This window comes from Lampris incognitus, chromosome 1, assembly GCF_029633865.1.
Source record: "Lampris incognitus isolate fLamInc1 chromosome 1, fLamInc1.hap2, whole genome shotgun sequence".
Taxonomy (NCBI): Eukaryota; Metazoa; Chordata; class Actinopteri; order Lampriformes; family Lampridae; genus Lampris; species Lampris incognitus.
Genome location: NC_079211.1, coordinates 117096583 through 117121356, shown reverse-complemented (window position 1 = coordinate 117121356; position 24774 = coordinate 117096583). Strand labels below are relative to the sequence as shown.

The 24774-nt window shown below is 44.4% G+C and overlaps 1 protein-coding gene across 3 annotated transcripts in view; it reads right to left on the bottom strand.

Annotated features, from left to right (window-relative positions):
• Nucleotides 1-24774, bottom strand: part of golga1 (golgin A1) — a 51112-nt gene that overhangs the window by 10095 nt on the left and 16243 nt on the right. For all 3 annotated transcript variants that reach the window (XR_008810366.1, XM_056281578.1, XM_056281589.1), the window contains exons 8-16: nt 18777-18946; nt 17444-17555; nt 17231-17314; nt 14796-14921; nt 14572-14667; nt 14271-14366; nt 13187-13282; nt 10473-10625; nt 9607-9702 (exon numbers count right to left, since the gene is read on the bottom strand). Coding sequence is in view for 2 of the 3 variants with exons in the window: in XM_056281578.1 (XP_056137553.1) it covers nt 9607-9702; nt 10473-10625; nt 13187-13282; nt 14271-14366; nt 14572-14667; nt 14796-14921; nt 17231-17314; nt 17444-17555; nt 18777-18946 (1029 nt within the window). In the remaining variant the exon portion in view is untranslated. The remainder of the gene's footprint in view (nt 1-9606; nt 9703-10472; nt 10626-13186; nt 13283-14270; nt 14367-14571; nt 14668-14795; nt 14922-17230; nt 17315-17443; nt 17556-18776; nt 18947-24774) is intronic.

Below are 24774 nucleotides of genomic sequence, written 5' to 3'. Positions count from 1 at the left end.
TATTTCGGGTGTATTGGCAGCTCATTTCCGCTTATGCAAAGCCTAGGTTACTTTTAGAGTGCTGGTAATAAGCTTGTACAGTAATTCAGTACACAGCAGGGTTATAAGATCTGCATTCACCACTATTATAACTGATTCACATGTTTGTTTAATTCTGGGAAGATACACCATTCACTAGCCTTAGGTAAGTGTAGTATTTTCACAGTGGAGGCACCGCACTACTAAATTGATTATTATATTGGTTAATTATTTCTATTATCATTTATCACTAATATTGTCATTAGTGGCACTAGCCTACTAGTACACAGGAAGTTCAGCCAGCTCACCATTCCACCGCTGAGAATTCAGGATCCTGTTGCGCCATTAGATTGTATTGTAACACTTTGGTAACTGGTAGCATTAGGCTTTTGTCTTGTTTAAATGTGCTTGGCATTGCCCGCTAGTGAAAAAGGGGTTACATTTTGGAGGCACCGCTGGGATATTCCTGTTTTACTAACTTTAGTAGGTAGTTTGCTGTTTATTGTTGTTTGTTGTTGTGATTTAAGACAGTTAGCATGGAGCTCAGTCAGGCAATTGAGTGGAGCCATGAGGAGAATGTGGTTGTGTCTCCTGCTATTTTGCTTAGCAAAGTGCCACTGAATGTCGGAAATGATATTGTGAGCCGTGTACTTAATACAGTCAAAGTTTTGGGTCGCAGTCGGATATGTGGTTGCCGTAGCGACAAGAGTGGTAGACACATGTTCATTTAGTGGGGACTGTTGCTGCTTTAGAGCCCGTTTCTTTACCCCCTGAGGTGGGAATTGTAGGTGAAGCGGGTCCCTGGTCTGTTCATGCTCTGAGTAGCTTACCATCTGCTAACCCTGTCCCTGAAGGGGATGCATTTTAGGCCAAGCTGTTGGCATTGTTACAGCAGGAGGGTAAGTCAATGGGTGATGTTAAGGCTGTTGTCATGGGCACCCAGCCTCCTACACCTGATGTGAGCATGGATTTAGTCAATGCCATAGGCAAGCTGGTTGACCGCTGTAATCAGGCCCCATCTGATGCACCTAGTTATAGAAAGCTGAGGTTGTTTTCAGGTTTGCAACCTGTTCCCCCTGGTGAGGAGGAATATGATTCCTGGATGGAACAGGTTACTCAGATGATCACTGAATGGCAGTGTGCAGACGCTGCAAAGAGGCAACGCATTGTTGAAAGCTTGCGTAGGCCTGCTGCGGACATCGTGAGGTTCTTGAAGGTCAGTAATCCCTCTTCCACGGCTACTGAGTATTTAGCTGTTCTTGACACTGTATATGGGTCCACTGAGAGTGGGGCAGATCTTATGGCATCGTTTCACCATACATTCCAGGAAGATGGAGAGAGAGACTGTCTGCTTACCTCTATCGCTTGGATAAACTCCTCCACCGTGTTCTTGTGAGAGGAGGGATTGGTCCTGCTGACTTGAATCATGCACGCATGGAGCAGCTCTTCAAGGGTGCCCTTACCACTGACTTGGTGGTAAGGGCACAAAAATGCTGTGTAGCGTACCATTTGGTGGCTTTACGTGTGCGAATGATGCATACTTCACAAGATCCACCTACTTTCTCTCAACTGATGCGAGAAATCCGAGAAGAGGAGCATTGGGTAAGTGTGAGAGAAAACACTAAGCTTTCTGTTGCTGCTGCTGCTGTTCCTCGTTTGCCTGTGTCTGTTGCCGCCGCCATTCCTCGTGCACCTGTGACTGCTGCCATCTGAGGTGGATAGTTTAAGGAATGAAGTCAAGGAACTGACAGCTTTAGTAAGTAGAGTTTTGAGTGCTGCTACCCTGACTCCTGCAATGCCAGCCCCGCAGACTGCAGTGGGCCAGAGCTTAGAGACCACTGTTTCGGCTGTTTCCCCGAGGGTTGTTCCCTCGACCTTTCCCACGTCTGCTGCTTTATCTTCTTTGCCTATAAGTGTGGGGAGGACGGTCACACCAAGCGAGAGTGTACGCGTTCTGAGAACCTCAGACTGGTGCATCAGAAGCTGGTCAAAAGGTCACGGCCACAGGGAAACTTCAAGCGGAGCTCAGTGATGGAACGGCGTCGAGCTCCATCACACAAAATCCATTCCACCCAATGCTTACCTCAAATTAAAGTCAGCCAGTCACCCCTGGCTGTCACAAATACCCATATGATGGCTACTTGTCTCTCAGGCTTGAGTTTACTGAGGCTGTTACTGGAGTGCCTCAGGTGGTAGACACACTAGCTCTTTTGTATCCCGACCCTCAGACCAATCAGGGGATAGCTATTTTGGTTGGCACAAACATTCAGGTAGTGAGAAAGTTGTTTGCTTCTTGTAGGGAACAGGCAGGAGACTGGTTTCTCAGCACTCTGAGAATACACGCGGTCATTAAAAAGGCTTTTGAGTCCCTCCAACACACTGGTATCGTGCAAGATTGTGTGGACAAGCATGGCACTGTGTGGTTTACAAAGCCTAAACCTGTTGTCCTGCAGCCTAGCCAGGTGTTGCAGCTTTCCGGCGTGCCTAAATTATCTGGTACCTTTAGTGAGTGTTCTGTGCTTGTAGACCAGGCTGTTACCAGTGATGAATCATCTGTCCCTGAGCTACAAGTGAGGCCTGAAGTTCATCCTGTCTCTGTTGTGTTTAGTCGGCATATTACAGTAACTGTAAGGAATGTTTCCTCTAGGGAATTAGTGGTGAAGAGAGGAAGTCCCCTCGCTTACCTCTTTCCAGTTGAAGTAGTGCCGCAGGTTCCGTCCACTAGCCGCTCTGAGGATGTCGGTGTGCTCAGCTCTTCCTTCATTTGACTTTGGCACTTCTCCTATGCCAGAGGAGGCCAAGCGGCGCCTCTGTGAGAAGATGATGCAGCGAAAAGAGGTGTTTTCCTGTCATGAGTGGGAAGTGGGCTGTTCCAAAAGCACCATGCATGATATTAGGTTAAATGATTCACGGCCTTTTCGAGAGAGGTCTCACCGCTTGGCTCCAGCGGATTTAGAGGATGTGCGAAAGCATTTGCAAGAGCTTCAGGGGAATGGCATCATCTCAGAATCCAGGAGTCTGTACGCCTCGCCTATTGTAGTTGTGCGCAAGAAGTCTGGAAAGGTCAGGATGTGTGTGGACTACAGAACGCTTAACCAGCGGACCATCCCTGACCAATACACGGTTCCCAGAATTGAGGACGCCCTCCATTGCCTCTCTGGCAGCAAGTGGTTCTCTGTTTTGGACTTAAGATCTGGTTACTACCAGATTCCCATGAGTGAGGCTGATAAGGAGAAAACCGCCTTCATCTGTCCTTTGGGGTTCTATCAGTTTGAGAGGATGCCTCAGGGAATCTGTGGTGCCCCCGCCACATTTCAGAGAGTCATGGAGCGGACTGTCGGGGGCATGAATTTCCTGGAAGTTCTGGTGTACCTAGATGACTTGATTGTGTTCGGACACACATTAGAGCAGCATGAGGAACGGCTCCTTAAGGTTCTGGACAGGTTGAGAGATGAGGGTCTGAAACTATCTCTGGATAAATGTCAGTTCTGCAGGACATCGGTGAACTATGTTGGACACAGTTTCACAGGACGGTATAGCCACTGACCCTTCCAAGATAGTTGCTGTTGTTTCTTGGCCTCGATCTCAGGCGGTGACTGAGCTGCGGTCATTTCTGGGTTTTTGCGGTTATTACCGTCGCTTTGTGAAGGGGTTTTCCACACTGTGTCAACCCTTGAATGAGTTGCTGCAAGGCTGTCCGTCGTGTGTCAAGAAGAAACCAGTGAGATCCCAGTCCCCGGACTCTAAACCTTCTTTTTGGCCCTCTGAGCCGTTTGGCCCCAGATGGAGCGACCTGTGTGAGTCTGCTTTTCAGGAGTTGAAGATGAGGCTTACTCGGGCTCCAGTGCTGGCCTTTGCAGACCCCCAAAAGCCGTATGTGTTGCATGTAGATGCGAGCTTGGACGGTTTAGGTGGTGTCCTGTATCAGGAGCATGTTGACAGTTTGCACCCAGTAGCTTTCATCAGCCGTAGTCTTTCCCCTTCGGAAAAGAATTATCTAGCTCATAAGCTGGAGTTTTTAGCGTTGAAGTGGGCTATTGTTGACCGGCTGCATGACTATCTTTATGGGGCCACTTTGGAGGTCAGGACTGACAATAATCCGCTGACTTATATAACTAAATCAGCTAAGCTGGATGCCACTGGTCACCGTGGGTTGTCAGCCTTGTCCACCTACAGCTTCAGCTTGAAGTATTGGCCGGGGCGGCGAAACGTTGATGCAGACGCGCTGTCGAGACGCCCTCACCTCAGTCTGTCCCCTGATGATGAGTGGCAAGAAATTCCAGCGCCTGGTGTCCGAGCCATTTGTCAGGTGGTGTCCTTACAGTGAGCAGGTTGTTCCTTGTTCCCCTGTGTTGTCAAGCAGATTGGGAATCATGAGTCAGCCATTCCGAAAGTGTTCTGTAATGCTGCTGTGGTAGTGACTGATCAGATGCCCTCTCTCAGTTCTCCTGAGCTTCAGGAGGCTCAGAAGACAGATCCTTTCATAGGAGAGGTGTGGCATGCCATTAGTCTGAAGAAACCTGCTGGCAGTATCCAGACTAGGCACCCAGATTTTAGGCTCTTGAAAAGGGAGTGGGACAAGTTTTCTATTGAAGGAGGGCTGCTGTATAGGACAGTTAAAAAGGGGGACCAGCGTGTTAAGCAGCTGCTCCTGCCAAAGCGTTTTCACAGTCTTGTCTGTAAGATGTTACATGATGACATTGGTCACCTGGGGTTTGACAAGTCATACAGTTTGGTGCGGGACAGGTTTCATTGGCCTCGCATGAAACTTGATGTTGAACGTTATTGCAAGTCCTGTGAACGCTGCATCAAGCGGAAGACTATTCCGCAAAGAGCTGCTCCTCTCTCCCACATCCAGAGTTCTGGGCCCATGGATCTAGTTTGCATCGACTTTCTTTCGATTGAGCCTGACTCTCGGAATGTCTGCAATGTGCTAGTGGTCACTGACCACTTCACACGCTATGCCCAGGCTTTTCCCACCAAGGACCAGACAGCTGTCACGGTGGCAAAGACTCTGTGGGAGAGGTATTTTATCCATTATGACTTACCTACGCGTGTACATTCTGACCAGGGGAGATATTTTGAAAGTCGGCTAGTGACTGAGATGTTGTCCATGTTGGGTGTAAAGAAGTCTAGGACGTCTCCTTACCACCCACAGGGTGATCCTCAACCTGAGAGATTCAACAGGACCCTGTTGGATATGTTAGGTACTCTGGAGTCTCATGAGAAGTCAAATTAAGCCAGCACATTGCACACCTGGTGCATGCATATAATTGCACACCTAATGAGGCTACTGGGTACTCACCCTATTTCTTAATGTTTGGTCGGGAAGCTCGGCTCCCTATAGACGTTTGTTTTGGTGTTTCGTCTGATGACACATCGTCTGCGTCACATATGAAATATGTGGCAAAGATGAAAGAGGAGTTGCAAACTGCTTATCAGCTAGTGCAAGCTTCCGTGGATAGGATGAACCAGAGCAACAAGGAGCGTTATGACCAGAAAGTCCGTTATCATAGTCTGAGTCCTGGGGATCGGGTTTTGATTCGGAATCTAGGTTTGAAAGGGAAGCATAAGCTTGCAGTCCGGTGGAGCTCCTGTCCTTATGTGGTGGATGGGCAGCTGGCTGATCTTCCTGTGTACCACCTAAAACCTGTGGATGATGGGCCAGTCAAAGTGATGCACTGTAACCACATCTTGCCTTTGGGACAGGAGGTAAGATTGGGTCCTGTGGTTGACACCACTCCTGCTGCCAGCCCTAGAGCTGTCAGGCGTAGAAGAGCTAAGGATAAGCGTAGAGTCGTTGAACCTGAAGTTCTGACTCCTGTAACTCAGGAACGGTTCAGTTTCTCAGATGGCGATTCTGAGTCTGAGTTTGTTTGTTATGCTGAGGATGCAGTGCAAAACGCTCCTCTGTGTGTAAACATCCAGGATGTGCAGCCTGTGATGGAGTTAAGACTCCGCAGCGCCTTGTGTCTCCATTGCGGGTAGAGGTTCCAGTCCAGTGCATTCACCTAGTAAGAGGGTTAGTGTCAGCTCACACAATATAGTGGAGGTTGAAGAACCTGTTAACCAGCACTATAGTTCTGATGCTCCCCTTCCAAATGCCTCTGATGTAGTTTCTTCAGAGTCCTTACCTGCAGTACGAAGGTCTCAACGGACGAGGAAACCTACTGATAGGTTAGTGTATGGAGAGTTAGGAGTCCAGGGTACGAACCATGTAGTCGCATCACACATAGCGCCAGTGCAGCCTCATGCCTGGTGGTGTAGCCCACACTCCTGTTGCAACAAATGCGCACCCACACCTGTGCTTATGCCATGCACTCCTGCCATTGCACACATAGCTAGTTTCTGAGTGCTAGACTATGTTTGTTGTTTTGGTAATTTCTTTCTTTTCTTTTCTTTTCTTCCTTATTCACCTTATTAAGTATGTGACCTGGTATGGGCAGGACATGTTATTTATTTGGTGGGTTTGGTGGGTGAGTTGTTTTTTTTTTTTTAATTGGGTTTCTTTCTTCTCTTACTGCCTGTGTGACTCAGCATGGGGGCATGCTGTTTATTTGGTGGAGGGAGAGTGTAAGGACCTCTAAAACCTAAGCCCCTAGGATGTAAATAGAGGCCTGGTATAATACTGTTTATTGTAATGCATATGTTATGACATTGTACTGTTTAGCATACTGCTTACTGTACTTACTTTGTGGTACTTCATTTATCAGCATGCTTTGTGTCTTAAGCATTTACTATGTTCTTATAAGTTTCTAAACATGTAAACCAATGAAATGTATTTGCTCTTTGTATTTTTATTTGAATTTTGTTATCATCCAATGATATTGTGTAAAGTTATTATGCCCGCGAAATCGCGAGGATGTCAACGTTCTATCTCCTCACGGAGAGAGAGGAGGCTGAGTCCAAGCCAGTACGACCAGGAGAGAGGTCCATTTTCTGCTGCTCCATCTCAGTACCAGTTTCGCAGAGACTTTATACACAGCCCGTGTACTAGGCCCACATTTGAGTTCAGGAGGGTTGCGATTGGCCCGCGGTCATATGCTTGCTTGTGTGGTTGTTTTTTTAGTATTACGATTATTTTGTCTATGCCCTAGAGCCAGTGTAGCCGCTAGCTAGCTAAGTGGATTTAGCATCCAGTGCTAGTGTGTTCGCCGACTTGAGTTGTGGAGGCTAGCAAGAAGTCATCGGGCTGCGCTGGACTGTGAGCAAACTAGGTGAGCCGCTCTGCTCCATTCCTGGGACCTGTCTGCTGTCCAAAGAAGACTCGCTTCATCTGCTCTCCGGTGCTGGGCCCACCGGAGGATCCCCATCTTCACCAGGGCTTTTCTGATCATTGCAACATGTGGCCATCTTGTGGCTGAGGACGCTAACGGGGAGCCGACACCTGCCAGCTGCTAGGCTAGCACTATGCCTTCCATCCTCTGGACTGCACACAGCCTCCCGGTCGAGGGAGCGATGGGTTGTGAGTAACCTGACATTGCATTTATACTGACACACACACACTTTTATCTCATCGCCTGGGCATCGTAGCGGTTGCTGCCTTGCCCTCAGCTCAGAGAGCTGTTTTATGTGCACCAACGGGCCCCAACGGAAAGCGCTGGGTATTTTTGTGTTCTTTGGATACTTTTCTTCCTGTTTATTGTGACCGGTTGTCACACCCTGTGTAATTTCAATTAATGTACCGATGTCAATAATTTGTTATCAATTTAAGCATATTGCTATTGTTCATTGGGTGTTAAGCTGTGCGATTCACAGCTAGTGCTACTAACACTGGTCTGTAACACTACTTAGGCTAAAAGCTACAGCTAGCTTGAACCTAGGTTTCAGGTAGCTCTTTCGGTTTGGTTATTTAAGCAACAATACTACACTCGTGTGGTACTCTCTCTCTCTTTCTCTCTCTTTCTCATTATTATCAAATAAATCCTATTATTATTAATTATATTTCGGGTGTATTGACAGCTCATTTCCGCTTATGCAAAGCCTAGGTTACTTTTAGGGTGCTGGTAATAAGATTGTACAGTAATTCAGAACACAGCAGGGTTATAAGATCTGCATTCACCACTATTATAACTGATTCACATGTTTGTTTAATTCTGGGAAGATACACCATTCACTAGCCTTAGGTAAGTGTAGTATTTTCACAGTGGAGGCACCGCGCTACTAAATTGATTATTATATTGGTTAATTATTTCTATTATCATTTATCACTAATATTGTCATTAGTGGCACTAGCCTACTAGTACACAGGAAGTTCAGCCAACTCACCATTCCACCGCTGAGAATTCAGGATCCTGTTGCGCCATTGGATTGTATTGTAACACTTTAGTAACTGGTAGCATTAGGATTTTGTCTTGTTTAAATGTGCTTGGCGTTGTCCGCCAGTGAAAAAGGGGTTACACTTATATTCGAACATGGCGTTTGTTATGGCCAATCCATGTCTCGCACAGAAGTCCAATAACAAGGCACTGCTCAGGTTCAGATCGGGGAGGGGTTCCTCCCAACCACGCCCCTCCAGGTTTCTCCATCATTGCCTACATGAGCGTTGAAGTCCCCCAGCAGAACTATAGAGTCCCAAGGCGGAGCCCTATCCAGGACACCACCCAGAGACTCCAAGAAGGCCGGATACTCCGAACTGCTATTTGGTCCATAAGCACACACAACAGTCAGAGCCTTTCCCCCAGCGACTCGCAGTCACCCGGGAAGAACTCCAACATGGCGGTGCTCAACCAGGGACTTGTGAGTATCCTCACATCCGCCCAGCACCTGTTACCTTGGTCAACACCAGAAAAGTAAGAAGTCCAGCCCCTCTCCAGGTGTTTGGTACCAGAGCCCATGCTATGTGTGGAGGTGAGTCCAACTATATCTAGTTGATACCGTTCCACCTCCCGCACCAGCTCAGGCTCCTTCCCTGCCAGAGAGGTGACCTTCCATGTCCCGAGGACCAATCTGCAATGCTGGAAGTCAACACGACCCGGTCCCCACGTTTGCCTGCCGCCCGGCCTGCATTGCACCCTACCCCAATGCTCATCCCCACGTGTGGTGGGTCCACGGGGTGGTGGCTCCATGTTGTTTTTTTGGGCTGAGCCCAACCGGTTCCCATGGGCCAAGGCCCGGCCACCAGACGCTCACCAGCGAGCTCCCCTCCCAGGTCTAGCTCCAGGAGGGGGCCTGGAGGAAAGATTATATGTACTTTATTAATCCGTGGGGGAAATTTATGCTCTGCATTTAACCCATCCCAACACACAATGTACCTGGGAGCAATGGGCAGCCCCCATGCAACGCCCGGGGACCAACTCCAGTTCTTCTTGCCATGCCTTGGTCAGACATGCATGTCTTTTGATGGTGGGAGGAAACCGAAGCACCCGCAGAAAACCCACGCAGACGTGGGGAGAACATGCAAACAGAAATGACCTGGGATGGCCTGGGGTTCGGATGCATTATACCTTCTCGTTGTGAGGCAACAATTCTAACCATTGGGCAACTGTGCTGTCCACGAGTATGTAAATCCAGAACTTATCATAGCAGCTTTGAGAAAATCTCAGTTATTTATCTTATTCATGCCATCTGTTGTAAACAGATACTGACCCTGGCATATTCCAGCTCTTCTGTGCATCTTGTCAGAGTAACTTCTGCTTTGTCCCTGCCTTGTAGCAGGGATGCCCTCTCCTGCTCCAGCTCATCCTATGACACACAGAACCAACAGGAGACTGCATCAGATGGTAGGAAAAGAAACAATAAAATCACACGAGACACAGATTATTCCCCTTTTTTAAATTTGAAACAAAATCCCTTGTAAAAAAAAACATGGGTGTCAGGCATCCGGGTAGCGTAGCGGTCTATTCCGTTGCCTACTAGCACGGGGATCACCGGTTCAAATCCCCAAGTTACCGCTGGCTTGGTCGGGCGTCTCTACAGACACAATAGGCCGTGTCTGCAGGTGGGAATCCGGATGTGGGTATGTGTCCTGGTTGCTGCATTAGCGCCTCCTCTGGTCAGTCGGGCATCTGTTCAGGGAGGAGGGGGAACTGGGGGGAATAGCGTGATCCTCCTACGCACTATGTCCCCCTGGTGAAACTCCTCACTGTTAGGTGAAAAGCAGCGGCTGGCGACTCCACATGTATCGGAGGAGGCATGTGGTTGTCTGCAGCCCTCCCCGGCTCAGCGGAGGGGGTGGAGCTTGAGACAGATTCAAATTGCGGCCATACCTCCCCGAAGACACACCAGAGACAGACATGCTTCTTTCCCAAAATTAACAGGCATTGAATTTATTCTTTCGAGCCACAGAATCATCTAGATCAGTAGTTCTCAATCCAGTACTCAAGGACCCCCTGTGCCCTAAGTTTTCTGTTCCACCAGGTAGTTAATTACATTCACCTGTTGTAATTAGATGGGTGGAATACCTGACACAAAAGGTGAATATAATGGGACTGATATTGACAAGCAGAACTCACAATCGTGCCTTGGAAGCTGGCCAACTGCGTCTCTTTCTCGGCTTGCAAAGCAGAGATCTGCTCCCCCAGCCTGCCTGCCTTCTCTTGGCCCTGCTGCTGCTCTGAGAAGACCTGCTGCTCCAGTACAGCCCTGTCTGTAGTCCACTCTGCTTGCTGTGGAAAATACACCAGTCAGTTGGTTTATACACACACATACACATGCACACACACACATTAACACACTGTAAAGCCAGGAGCACACTAGATTCAAAGGCCCATTAAAACCCAGATCGTGTAGAGCCTGTATAAAATAGGGCAAGACAGTCAGCGCGCGTTAATTTGTAGTGTGCAGGGGTCAAGATTCACATTGCTCGGGCGTGCGGGTAGCATAGCGGTCTATTCCATTGCCTACCAACATGGGGCTCACCGGTTGAAATTCCCATGTTACCTCCAGCTTGGTCGGGCGTCCCTACAGACACAATTGGCTGTATTTGAGGGTGAGAAGCCGGATGTGGGTATGTGGTCCTGGTCACTGCCCTACCTCCTCTGGTCGATCAGGGTGCCTGTTCAGGGGGTAGGGGGAACTGGGGGCAATGGCGTGATCCTCCAACATGCTATGTCCCCCTGGTGAAACTCCTCACTGCCAGGTGAAAAGAAGCGGCTGGCGACTTCACATGTATCGGAGGAGGCATGTGGTAGTCTGCAGCCCTCCCCGGATTGGCAGGGAGGGTGGAGCAGTGACCGGGATGGCTCGAAAGGGTGGGATAATTGGCCAGATACAATTGGGGAGAAAAAAGGTGGGGGGAAAAAAAAGAAAAGAAAAAAAGATTCATATTGCTCACCTCCTGATCGAGCCTTTGACCAATCACAGCTATCACGAGATTATAAAATATGTTTGATTTTTATGAATGGAATCTAGACAAGTCTGTGCTCATTGGCAAATGTGTGCACACTGGTTCTGACTGTAGTCTGAATCAGTGTGCTTGTCTACAAGTGATCTGTGAAACGTGTCATTAAATACTATGTGATGCTGAATCTTTTCCAAATTAGCTGGGGACTTTAAGTCTTCTGCGGTGTTTCCTAGGGTTTGACTACCAATGAAATGTCTATGGTGCCAGAGGGAATCTTTCCTGAAAATGTTAAGTTGTTCATGTGTTGATTGTTAAGTTGGTTGTATACAGGGAGACAGGTAATTTAACTCCAATATACAGCCAATATACACAGCAACACTGTCTGATGAATTCCACAATAAACTCGCTTCTATTACCTCAATAATTAATCAAACAAACCATTTTTGCTTAACATATAAAATGTTTGAAAAAATCAGTGAGAGAGAAAATGCATTCAGAGCAGAGTTGATGCGAGTTCAATCAGGCAGTTCATTTCCAACATAATATACTTGGGTTTAGAATAACAGACACAGTCAGCCTGTTCATAACACGTTTCATAAATCAGATGGCAGTTGGTCGGTCAGCTGACAGCAGTCAAAAGCAGATGCTCTACTTGTGCTGAACAGCCTTTTGATCTAGTGATCACTAAATCCTTGAGCTGAGATTCCAGATCGACCTCATCTTTGAATAAAGATAGTCCAACAAAAGTCCTAAACTGATACGCTGACCTTTTCAGTTTCATCTTGTGGAGAAAATACAGGATGCAATGACCACTTCCTTGCTGTCAGATTCTGAATGAGTACCCAACATCATTCATGAGATTTAGAGTAGATGCCAGCAGCCAATGAGGGAATCACGAGTGCGGGAGGGGGGGCACACATATATACGACATGGTTGTTGCAAACCCTAGTCATCAAAACATACACTTTAACTTAACTCTGTTTCACAGCCATACAGTTTCACATGCCGACCACTGATGTCTGCCACTAACACTGCTGCAGTTTCTCCTGTGAGCAGCTGAACAACTGACAGGCACAAGCCTTCCCTCTGTGAGTAGTTTAAACAGAATCCTCTCCCAAATGATGTGTCAATCAAGAGTCACTCTTCCTGTCAAAGGTCCTTTAGCAAGACACAGAGCCTTTACCTGCGTATAAATCATATAATTCTCTGGATAAAAGTAGGAGATATATGACCGAAATCTAATCACATTAGGGAGGAACTTTGGCCAGGTGCTGGTTAGGTTTGTGCGTCACTAGTAAAGTTGTCTCCTCTAGCAGATATCTAGCTGACCATATCTGAAAAAATTGTTACTGGCTTCTGTCGTGGCAATTATTTAATTCCACTCTGACATTACATGAGGAACAAGACAAAAATCTCTTACAGTATTGTCACATGACTTTAATATATGTTCAATGAACAGACACATCCAAGCCCAGGTGCTTCAATGTGCACCGATCAATACAGTACAGTCTATCTTATAGGGCAGTTGTGCGTTCTTCCCCTCCTTATCTCATGTCTTCCAGGTCTCATCCACCGAGACCACTTCTGAAATTAGCGTGTACACACTTGCTATACTCAGTGAGTCTCCCATACAGCCAACAGTTAACAATAGGCCCTTATTTGTGCACCTAGAGAAGACACTTTATAAGACCACCTTTGTTCTATTACACATGGACTTTAAGCATCTATCGAAGCAATGTAAGGTCATGGTGAAAGATTAAAAGTAAGCAACCATCAAATATGAATTGCCCTCACAGCTTCCTTTGTTAATAAAACAGACATTGTTGAATTATATTGTGTATTGACAGAAAGTTATTTCATGCTGTGAATGCATTCTATACTCACCAGTTTCACCATGTGTTCTTGTTCCTCTGCCATGAGTAGCTCTGCTCTCCTCAGCCTCTCACTGCTTTCTAGGACTTGCTGCTCTAGACCAGCTATCTGTAATGGAGAGTACATGAAACGGGCTGAATGAGAAAGAGCTAACATCATGTTTGTGTGTGTATATATATAATTATTTTTTTGAGATACTTTATTGATCCCTGTGGGGAAATTATGCTCTGCATCTAATCCATCCTAGCTGTGTAGCTAGGAGCAGTGGGCAGCCACCGTGCAGCACCCGGGGACCAACTCCAGTTCGTCTTGCCATGCCTTGGTCAGGGGCACAGACAGGAGTACTAACCCTAACATGCATGTCTTTTTGATGATGGGGGAAACCAGAGCACCCGGAGATAACGTGTCTGTGAATGTTCTCATTCATCCAGGTCATGGTTATCCAAAGGGTCATGACCGAAGAACAACAGTTGGTCACTAACGGCTCCAACGACTCATGACCACTGAATGGAGCATTAACGAAGTCGAAACTAACACCCCCAACGACCGTCGCTGCTTAACATCGGATCACAAAGAGCCACGCATATCAATACCTCTGATAACGACGGGCGTTGCTAAACATCGGAGCACAAAAGAGCCATGCATATCAATACCTCTGATAACGATGTGCGTTGCTAAACATCAGAACACAAAGAGCCATGGACATCATTAGCTCTGATAACGACTCCAAAGAGGATAAATATCTGAGTTTCATCACCAGCCAGTCAGACTAGCTTCGTCTAGTCAGAAAGGCATGAACTGATGAAGCCTCTTGGATGAGAGGCGAAACGTCTTCACGGATATATACCAAGTCCAGTTGCACTCGATTTCCTTTGAATACCCGGAGAAAACCCATTGCAGACACGGGGAGAACATGCAAACTCCACACAGGCGACCTGGGATGACCCCAAAGGTTGGACAACCCCGGGGTTCGAACCCAGGACCTTCTTGCTGTGAGGCGACAGCGCTAACTGTTGCGCCACTGTGCCGCCCAATAATACTTACAGTTTATACAATAATACTTGTTCATTAGTCGTCATGCTTAGGTGCTACATACTTGTGCATTTGTTCTCTCTCTGTAGGCTGTGGAGGAGTCATCTTTGTGTCGTAGGAGAGTCTGTAGCTCAGTAACGTTGCAGCCCATTCTTGCTAACTGAGATCAGAAAGTACACATGAAAAACTGGGAATAACAAGTTTCAATATTTTGAGACCTTTTGATTCATTACTACCAGTAACAATAAAAGGAGCTGAGAAGAAGACAACTAGCCCTAGACGTAATATTCGATTCCCCTTTCAAAGACAACAGAGTTAAAAATGTACCTTACTCATGTTCACGTCAAGAGGCCGTCTTTCTTTACCTGTGCATCCAGAGTGCTGACTGTATCAGCGTTTTTAGTGCGCACCTCTAGCAGCTCCATCCTGGACTCCTCGAGCCTCTGCTCTAGGGTGAACTTCTGAATAACCAACAACAGAACCAAAACACAAGTGCTCACCCATGACAGATCTTTTTCTTTCCAGCATATTCCACAAGTGGATGCAGACAGAGCCTGCTCAACAGGGTTTTTTTTCTTTCTTTTTTTACCTCCTTTAGGAATTCCTGCAGGTGCTCATCCTGGCTCAAGTCCTCTTGCAGACGTTTCTCCAGAGAGCTCACCTTCTTCTGAAGGTCTCCCAACACACGCTCCTTCTCCTCCTCTGTCACAGCAGCCTGAGGAGGCCAGGGGAAATATATATCAATAGCGGACAATAAATTTGAAGGTAGGATCCTTTGTATGTTCAACTTAAAACTTCCAGACTTTTCATCATCTCAGGGTGACGACAGCACAAAATTGTTTCGATATTTTTCTTTTGCGATTTCTACTTTCTAGATCTGCACATGTACCCTGCAAATCACCTTGAAGGATTTAGACCAGGGGAACCCAGCATTTTCTGGTACTTGACCCACCCACTGGTGTAAATTCCTGCAATCTCGACATTTCTAAAACATTGAATTCTATGTTCCTGTAGTGCAGAGAACTTAATCTCTCAAAAGTACAAGACACATGCTGCTATTCTCAAACTCAAAACTTTACTGCAGACTCAGGATCCATAACAGACAAAGAAAAGGTAAAAACAAAAGAAGAAAGCCATAAAGGATAAGAACCACTGGTAAAAGATAAACCTTAGACAATACACATCAAGTAAACACAATAAAATAACATAAAAGGAACAAATCAGTGTCTTATTAGAAGGCAGCTATACCAGTGGTCCCACTGCCGGGATTGGTAGCGTGTGGCACTGAATCTCATATTGGTTAAACTGTTGATGATTACATTATCAGAGTCATTGAGCCAGCAAATACCTTTATACATAAGATTTCTTAGAACAACCTGAAAAGTATTGACTCCTGCAGTCACAAACATTCCACTGGCACTACACCATCTAGGTCTTTTTAGTAGTATTCTCATAGCATCATTATAAGCTACTCGAAGCCTCTGTAAGCTTGCTTTTTTGTAGTTTGACCACAGGTGTGCAGTATAAAGTGGTGTACAATATGTAGTTTGACCACAGGTGTGCAGTATAAAGTGTTGTACAATATGTCGTTTGACCACAGGCGTGCAGTACAAAGTGGTGTACAATATGTAGTTTGACCACAGATGTGCAGTATAAAGTGGTGTACAATATGTAGATTGACCACAGGTGTGCAGTATAAAGTGGTGTACAATATGTAGTTTGGCCACACGTGTGCAGTATAAAGTGTTGTACAATATGTAGTTTGACCACAGGTGTGCAGTATAAAGCGGTGTACAGTATGCTCTGAACAGAGACATCCTCACACTAACTGAACATGTACCAAACTTGTGTGAGAGTATTTGCTTGTGCATACATCATGCAGCATTGCCTATAAATATCGTCTGTCATTTGTTCAGCAATATAATGTCCAAGATATTTCACCTTATTACATACCCCAAGATTATTATCAGACAAGTTAAAATCAGGAAATTTTAGATAAGTGACCTCTTTGGTTCTGCAGATCATGACAACACTCTTACTAGCATTGTATTTGATATCATGCTCCACACCATACACAGAGACTATATCAAGGAGCTGCTGGAGACCAGCGCTACAGGGACAACGTCATCTGCATACATAATTTGGTTCATCAAGGTATTGCCATTATCATGCACCCAGTGTTACAGGCTTTCAGCTGCTTGGACAGTATATAAATTATAGAGAACTGGAGACAGAATTGCCCCTTGTCTGACATCATTGCTAACCCCAAACGGGGCTGAAACACTATTACCCCATTTCACTTGCATAGTCTGGTCAGCATACCAATAAGGCAGAATTCTCACAATGTATTTAGGCACCCCTCTTTGACTCAATTTAACAAACAACTTTCTATGATTAACACGGTCATAAGCTTTAGAAGCATCAATAAAACACATAAAAACCAATGAGTTTTGGCCTCTATATTTGTTAATAATTTCCTTTAAGGCATATATACGTAAGTCAGTTTAACTTTAAAACCAAACTGGTTACCGTGGAGTTGATAAACTCATGAACTCTATCCAGCAGGATTCTTTCTAGGACTTCTGACAGTATGCTGGCTAGAGCTATAGGCCTGTACTTATCTAGGTTGCATACTTTACCAGCTTTGTCCTTAATGACTGGCACTAACACTTCAGAAAACACTGAGTCTGGTAACAAGCCATGGATCATAAAGCCAGTAAAACAAATAGCAAGGAGAGGAGCTATCCTCGTACTGGCATATTTAAGGTGTTCAGTAGTAATATGACCTAAACCACCGTTCAATGGCAGGTCAGTGGAAACTGCGTACAGCTAGACTGGACAGCTGTCTCAGAAATCTGAGCAGTCCAAAAAAGTGTTGGTTATGTATTTTTTCCATTTTAAAATGACATATTAAAGAGGAACTGGTCATTTCCCTCAACTTTAGGATTCCATTTCCTGTCCAGGGTCTACAGTTTTAAGTGCCAACTCTACAGATGATACTCCCAAGTTAAATGTTGATCTAACCTTTTGCTGTTGTAGTTTAAGGGCATCATGTTCAGTCTGTAAGACATGGAGGGACCTCTCTAAAGATGTCACCATTTCCTGAGACTGAGAAGACACGCATTGAAAAATGTGAGCATTTAATTCAGTTAACAGCATTAAATTATTCATAACGGAAGTGTGTGATTGAAGTTGATACAAAGAGGGATTATTACCTGGTTGTGTACTAATACTCACCTTCTGGAAGTCTTCAGACACTTGCTTAATGACCACCTGCAATTCCCGGTCCCTTCCCTCTAAATCGTTGATCTTCTTGTTTGCCTCCTCTCTGACCTCAAGTAGCATCTCTCTATACAACAACCCACAGTGATTCCTTAACACTTTCTGTTGTAGTTAAACACACCTTTTTCTTAGTCTTTCACTCAGTGTTCAATATGATGTAAATAAATGCAAGGCTGTTCAGTGGCTATCAACTAAACTATGCAACTCTAAAGTATTGATACACTCGAGTATTACAATATTATCTTTTGTGATACTGTATCGACTCTCAAAACCACTATATCGATTTTTTAATTGTTTACATGTAAAGGATTGTGAGAAACATTTTGTGTTGCGTGTAACCCCATGACCGCTAGATAACAATGTTGTAATCCATCTTCAGCCATTTGACTCTTCCACTCCAACGCAACAATGTAAACTGAGACAGGAAGTATAAGCACAAAAAACACAGGCCTATGAAATCACAATAAATCGAATTTCTTAAGAGTATCGCAATATATCGCAATACACCGAATCGTAACACCTGTATCGTGATACGTATCGTATCCCCAGATTCTCGCCAATACACAGCCTTACTCTAAAGCAGCATTCACATTACAGAGTAAGAATGGCTTTGCATATGCCTCGGCCATTGTACTTAATAGTATTCAAGAGTGCACCGTGCACTGCACTGAAAGTTCAAATAAAAGAACCTTGACCCCTCAAGCCACTGACCTTTCCACATGCAATCCTACTGATTGTTTTCTCAAGTTGTTACCAAAATGACAGAGAAGCTCTGTATGTGAACATCGTTTTCGTGAGCTATCCACCAATAAAAGCATAGAGACCACAATAGAGAAACTCATGCATGGCCAAATATCAGCTTTCAAATGGCTCTACCAGGTTTGTAATTAAAGCATCAACGACAACCTTCTATAAATGTGAGGCTCCCGTTATGATTGTAGTGCCATTTGCTGGTGAGTTACAATACTGTCCAATGGTTTCTTTAGACCTGTCTTCAGGTACTATGAAATGTTGTCAACATTAACTGACATGAAAGGAGTACCAACTTACTCCATACTTATCAGTTCTTAAAAGACCATCCATTTATCAGGAGGACATAATTGCATACTTCGGAAACCTTTTTTCCATGTAAATGAAACTGATGGCAACACACCTGATCTGCCATTGCTTCTTTTTTTTCATCACTTTGTATTCTTGCCTAAAATCCATTTGCAAATGGATGGAAACATACCATGGCTACAAAGCTCAGGAATTCAGCACAAACTTGGCTTCCTTCCCTGATTCTTACCTTTCTATTTCCAACTCAGTGTTGAGTCTACAGCTTTCTTCATGTTCTTGTAGCACAACCTGGAGACTCCTCTCAACTTCAGCCATTCCTTGCTTGGCTTTCTGAAGTTCAGTCTCTTTCTGCTGGAGTGCTCCATCTTGTTGGCTCAGCTGTTCCTCCTTCCTCAACAACTACAGCCAGAAAAATAGGCAGGGATATCATCACACTGGGCCAGCTATCATGTAATGCCACATTTGAATCCAGTATATGAAATTTACCCCACATCCCCTGACCCATTTTCATTTCTCTACATTGTAAGCTATTTAATAAAACAAAAAACAATCAAAATGGTCGTAAAAAGAGAAACTAAACATTCATTCATTACACAAATGGCTTATCCTTACTCGGGGTCACAGGGATGCTGGAGCCTATCCCAGCAGTCACTGGGCGGTAGGCAGGGAGACACCCTGGACAGGCCGCCAGTCCATCACAGGGCCCAGACACACACACACACACACACAAACATACTGAACACTATACTTGTGGGGCCCCCTCACTGACTACATTCATTTCCTAGCCCTTAACCCTAACCTTAACCACGCAAACTACATGTCTAACCCTAACCTTAACCTAACCCTAATTCTAACCTTAACCCTAAAACCAAGTCCTAACCGTAAAATAGACCCTTTAACTTGTGGGGCCCCATAAAATGGCCCCACAAGTTAGGTAGTTTCTGGTTTTTCTATACTAATGGGGACATTTGGTCCCCATTAGGATAGTTAAACATGGCATGCACACACACACACACACACACACACACACACACACACACACACACACACACACACACACACACACACGGATAGTTTAGTATGGTCGATTCACCTCACCTACATGTCTTTGGACTGTGGGAGGAAACCGGAGCAACCAGGGGAAACCCATGCAGAAACGGGGAGAACATGTAAATTCCACATAGAGAACGACCCGGGATGACCCCAAAGTTGGACTACCCCGGGGCTCGAACCCAGGACCTTCTTGCTGTAAGGTGACCGCACTAACCATTGCGCCACTGTGCTGCCCTAAACAACTGCAACTTTTTCTCTCAATCTAGTAGCAATGCAAAAAACCGTCTCTAAAGCAACTTTACTGTGGCTGCAGGATGTGTGCATGGTTATGTACCAATATTTGGCAGTGACAGACAATGGGGCAGTTGAAGCCTTAAAACATTTTTTTTCCCCAAAATTCTATGGCTTTAACCAGTAACCCATATCAGTAACCCATGTCAGTAACCCATAGCTCCAAATATCCAAGACAGGTTCAAATCTATTGAATGCACGCAGATAGACACAAATACATCAAAAAGTATGTCTTATAACAAATTACATATACTTACTGATCAAACGTATCAAAATAAAATACAAAATACTGGTATGAGAAAATCTATTTAATTAAAATACAAGTAATTTGTCATTTGAAAAAACAAAAATACATTCTATACAAAGTGATATCACATTTTAGATATTTAGTAGCCTCTGACCTTAACCCCCCTACATTGAAAAGTTGAGCTGTTAATTTCCCCACATCATAGGTTTGAAGTGGCCAATCAGGAAATCTTGGAGGTGGGAGGCTGCAAATTCAGGGGTGCATGCTGGATGGTTTCTGTCAGTCTAAGCACCCACTGACTGACTGAGTGAACAGCCAATTGAAATGCAACTGGGGGAACTGAACAGTTAGGCCACAGTGATGCACTAGTTCTTTCAGAAGATGAGGAGACTGGGCATTTAGCAGAGGCCTTTTTCAAGAGAGATAAATCTAAGTGCAGTGGCGTATGTAAATTTCTGAGATCTCCAACTTTACAAGCAACCAATTGAATGAGTGCAAAAGACACATAACAGTATCATTACAGCAGAATATGATACAGTACAAAATAGTAGAAGAGAAAGAGAAGCACCCCCTTCCCCCCAATGCCAACAACCTAAAAAAGAGAGTATACTCCTTTGTGTACTCCCTAACACTGCAGTCCTTCCATTTCTGTTTTTGTTGTTTTTCCGCACAACTAACATCTGACTTTTTTTTTTTACATTTCTGTTTTCGTTGTTTTTCACCAAAACTAATATCTGACATTTTTTTTCCTATATTTCAGTTTTAGTTGTTTTTCAGCACAACTAATTTCTCCATCAGTTCAGCTGTTAATCACCTTCTGTGAGGGTGGTAAACCAAAGGAGAAGAGATGCTCAACTGGTGCCGATGATGGCAAAGTGGTGTTGAATCTTACAAAGAGTAGCTTGATCAGTGAGGAAAGGTCTTTTCTGGGGTCCTCCAGTAAGTGAAGGGTCTCCAACTCTGCTTTGCTTTGGCTGGCAACATCTTTCTGCCCAGCAGGCTCTCAGTTCCTGTTGCTGAGATTTGGAAACAGTAGAGGCAAACAGGATACAAGGTTGTTAGGAATTTAAATTAAATTCAAGGATTTTTAATTTAAAAATATATTTAAAAACATGACATGAAACTAGCTACTCATTTATTTCTTAATTGATGAATATTAATTTTTGATGATTAATTTAGGAAACTGCAATTTCACCTGAAGACACTGAAGTGAGAGTAATTTACCCATACCCTGGTCAGAGAAGATAAAGAAATCGTCTTCATTCTCTTCAGTGTTGTTTGATGAGGCAGTCTCACTTTCTGACACAAGGCCAAGCTCTTCAGCTGAGTGCAGAAACAGGTGATGTATTCTCTTCTTCTCTGCAGCTAGCTTGGGAGTCAACCAACTCATCTTGAAAAACGGGTGGGTTGCTGCAGCCAAGATGTCTTCAGTGACATCAGTCTTCAACTGTAAGAAGCTACCGAACCTTTCTCAAAGCCAGCTATGTTGGTTTACAAGATATGTAAGCAGTACTGCAGGTTTGAAGCTTGCAGGTCATGTAGTTTAGCTTGAACAGCAAAGAGGGTAAGTATGAGCTCGCCATAGTAGCATGAGGTCTGATCCTGAAGGCAGTCAGTTGCAATAGCAATGGGTTTTAGGACTCTGCAGTATTCCTCAAAAAAAATCAAGCTCTACCTCTTTGAATGGTGGGAGTTGCAACGCAGGCATGATCTCAAGAAGCTTCTCCCGAAGAAATGTCAGTTAACTCAAACAGTCATAAAGAGTATTCCACCTACCAATGCAGGGTGTCTTCAGTTGCTGGTTGGTCAAGTCATTGAGTATTTCTGTATATTTTGGTCTGCTAGAAACATTCCATAGGGCTGAACACTATGCCATGGATGAATAATTCAGCCTGGAGAGAGCTGAATTGTCTTTAATTTCCCTTTTAGCGTTAGTGGTTGAAACCAAACTCAGTGGGTGAGTGGAACACCTGACGTGAGGTGGCAGAATAATAGCATACTACGACACTTCTTCTCCCTCTAGATCTATTATTACAAATAAAAGATCCTGTTCCTCTGAAATGACTATGATGTTGAACTTCTCAAAATGCTTTTGAGAAGTTTGATGCATTGTCAGTTACAGTAGCCACAATGGTGTCAGTTGTGAGTCCTTATTCTGAATGGATTTCCTCCAATAGTTCTGCAATGCAAGTGTAGGTATGTGGACTGGGAAAATATCTGCAAGCAAGAGCAGCTAATTCACGTTCTAGCGTGTCTGTTTGTATCCAATGTAGAGTGACTCCCATATAACTTCTTTTATTTGACCACATATCTGCAGTGGTGAAAACATGTTGTATGCAGTTAAATCTCTCCTTCAAATTTGCTGTTTTATTATCAAAGCCTTCATTGATTCTTCTCCCAAGTGTCTTCCTGGACATAACTTTAGCACCTTGGCAAAGTCCCTGTACCAAGTCTATAAATTTTTATGCTCAACAGTGGCCAACGGGTACATGCCTTTAGTGACAAAGGATGGGACGAGAGAGTCAATTTTATTTTGTGTCACTGGACTACATTCAGCCCTGTGATGGTCTGGCGGCCTGTCCAAGGTGTCTCCCTCCCTGCGTGCCACCCAATGACTGCTGGGATAGGCTCCAGCATCCCCGCGACCCTGAGAGCAGGATAAGTGGTTTGGACCATGTTCAAACAGAGTAGCTTATTTCTATGAGGTCCTGTTTTTGTTTTTTGCTTTTCCCACTGGCAAATTCCTTTTTGTGGTCTTCAAATTCCTTTATTTTGTCAGGGTGCCTTAGTTTCAAGTGGGTTTAAAAATTTGATGTCACTGCAAGAGAGCCACATATTATGAACTTTTTGTAAGTACACATCTGACACTCAGCCTCTATCTTTCCGTTTGGGATCCGCTTCACTATTTGGAAGTATTTCCCATCCAGCACTGCGCATTTGAGCATTGGTGTGGTGTTTTCTTCTGCAGATGATGGGCCAGCCTGGCCAGACTCTGATCATTGCCACTAGTCCCCTGAGATGACTGACTTCTACCTAAAGAAACATGTATAAAGACACATTTAAATTGATTAGGCCTATCAGCTGCAACTTAAAACTAGCATTCAAAAAACACTAGTAGCTCACATAATAGACACTAAAACGCAGTCATTTATGTGTTACTTAAGCATTATCCAGGAATGAAGTCAATTCACTTTGAATTGTATTAACTCTCTATAATCATATTGTAAAATGTTTTGTACAAAAAAAATGAAGATCAGAATTAAAAGATTTTTAATTGACACATGACTTCCTTTCTTAAAACTATGAGTATTTTTTTTTAACTGAACTTTAACCGGACCATCCCCTGGCATAGCAAACACTGTAAAATGCTATCGTTATCCTCAAGAGAACTGTGCAAGCTATTTCCCAAACTATTAAGAATGGCCAGTATAAAACGTTTACATGTAACTATGCTAGAAATTAATTTTGTCCTGAGTTACAGAAGTTGCTAACAATTAATCTCACTAATTAAGCTTCCCATATGAAGACTAAGCAGGAGATGCCACAGTTCCAGGCTGCCTGAGCGTGTCTGTGACGTTAGCTGGTATGCTAACATTACTAGCTAGTAAGTACATTCGCCAGTTCTAGAGCACGTCTGTTTGCCAATTGCTCTTTTCTTCTGTTGTATTTTAAAGTCAATCAGAAAGCTTGCCTTAGTGTGCAATATCTGATCATAAGTTGATTACATACCTTTATCTTAGGGGAAACTTGCACCAAACACCAAAGCAGCTTCTTTCCTCAAGCTACTGGTCACAAGGAACACAAATGAAATACGGTAGTTCACAATGTGTGTTGCTGGACCCAACAGGACATGTCACGTGATTCACTTGCATTTAGCCAAAGACTGTGATTAGGCTAATTGTTGTACAGTTTTTTTCAACAGTTTAAACCTGGGGATAAAAATGTGTCTTATTTGGGTAGTCTGGGTGGCGTGGCAGTCTATTCTGTTGCCTACCAACACGGGGATCGCCGGTTCGAATCCCTGTGTTACTTCCGGCTTGGCCAGGCGTCCCTACAGACACAATTGGCCATGTCTGTGGGTGGGAAGCCAGATGTGGGTATTTGTCCTGGTTGCTGCACTAGCGCCTCCTCTGGTCGGTCGGGGCACCTGTTTGGGGGGGGGGGGACTGAGGGGAATGGCATGATCCTCCCCGCCACTACATTCCCCTGGTGAAACTCCTCACTGTCAGGTGAAAAGAAGCAGCTGGTGACTCCACATGTATCGGAGGAGGCATGTGGTAGTCTGCAGTCCTCCCTGTATCAGGGAAGGGGGTGGAGCAGAGACTGGAATGGCTTGGAAGAGTGGAGTAATTGGCCAGATACAACTGGGGAGAAAAATGGGGGGAAATTAAAAAAAAAAGTTTCTTATTGAGAATAAAATGACATATTAAATAATGTATTTTAAGTATTTCAAATACACAAACACAAGCTCTTAAAGTATTTTGTTACAAATTACATGTTATTTTTTCTGTCCAGCAAAATACAAATTACAAAATATTTAAAAGTAATTAAATATGTATTTTAAATACATTTAATTGAAATACTGCCCATCTCTGACTGGACGTTAGTTGTCAGTTTGAAGAGGTTTTCCAATTGA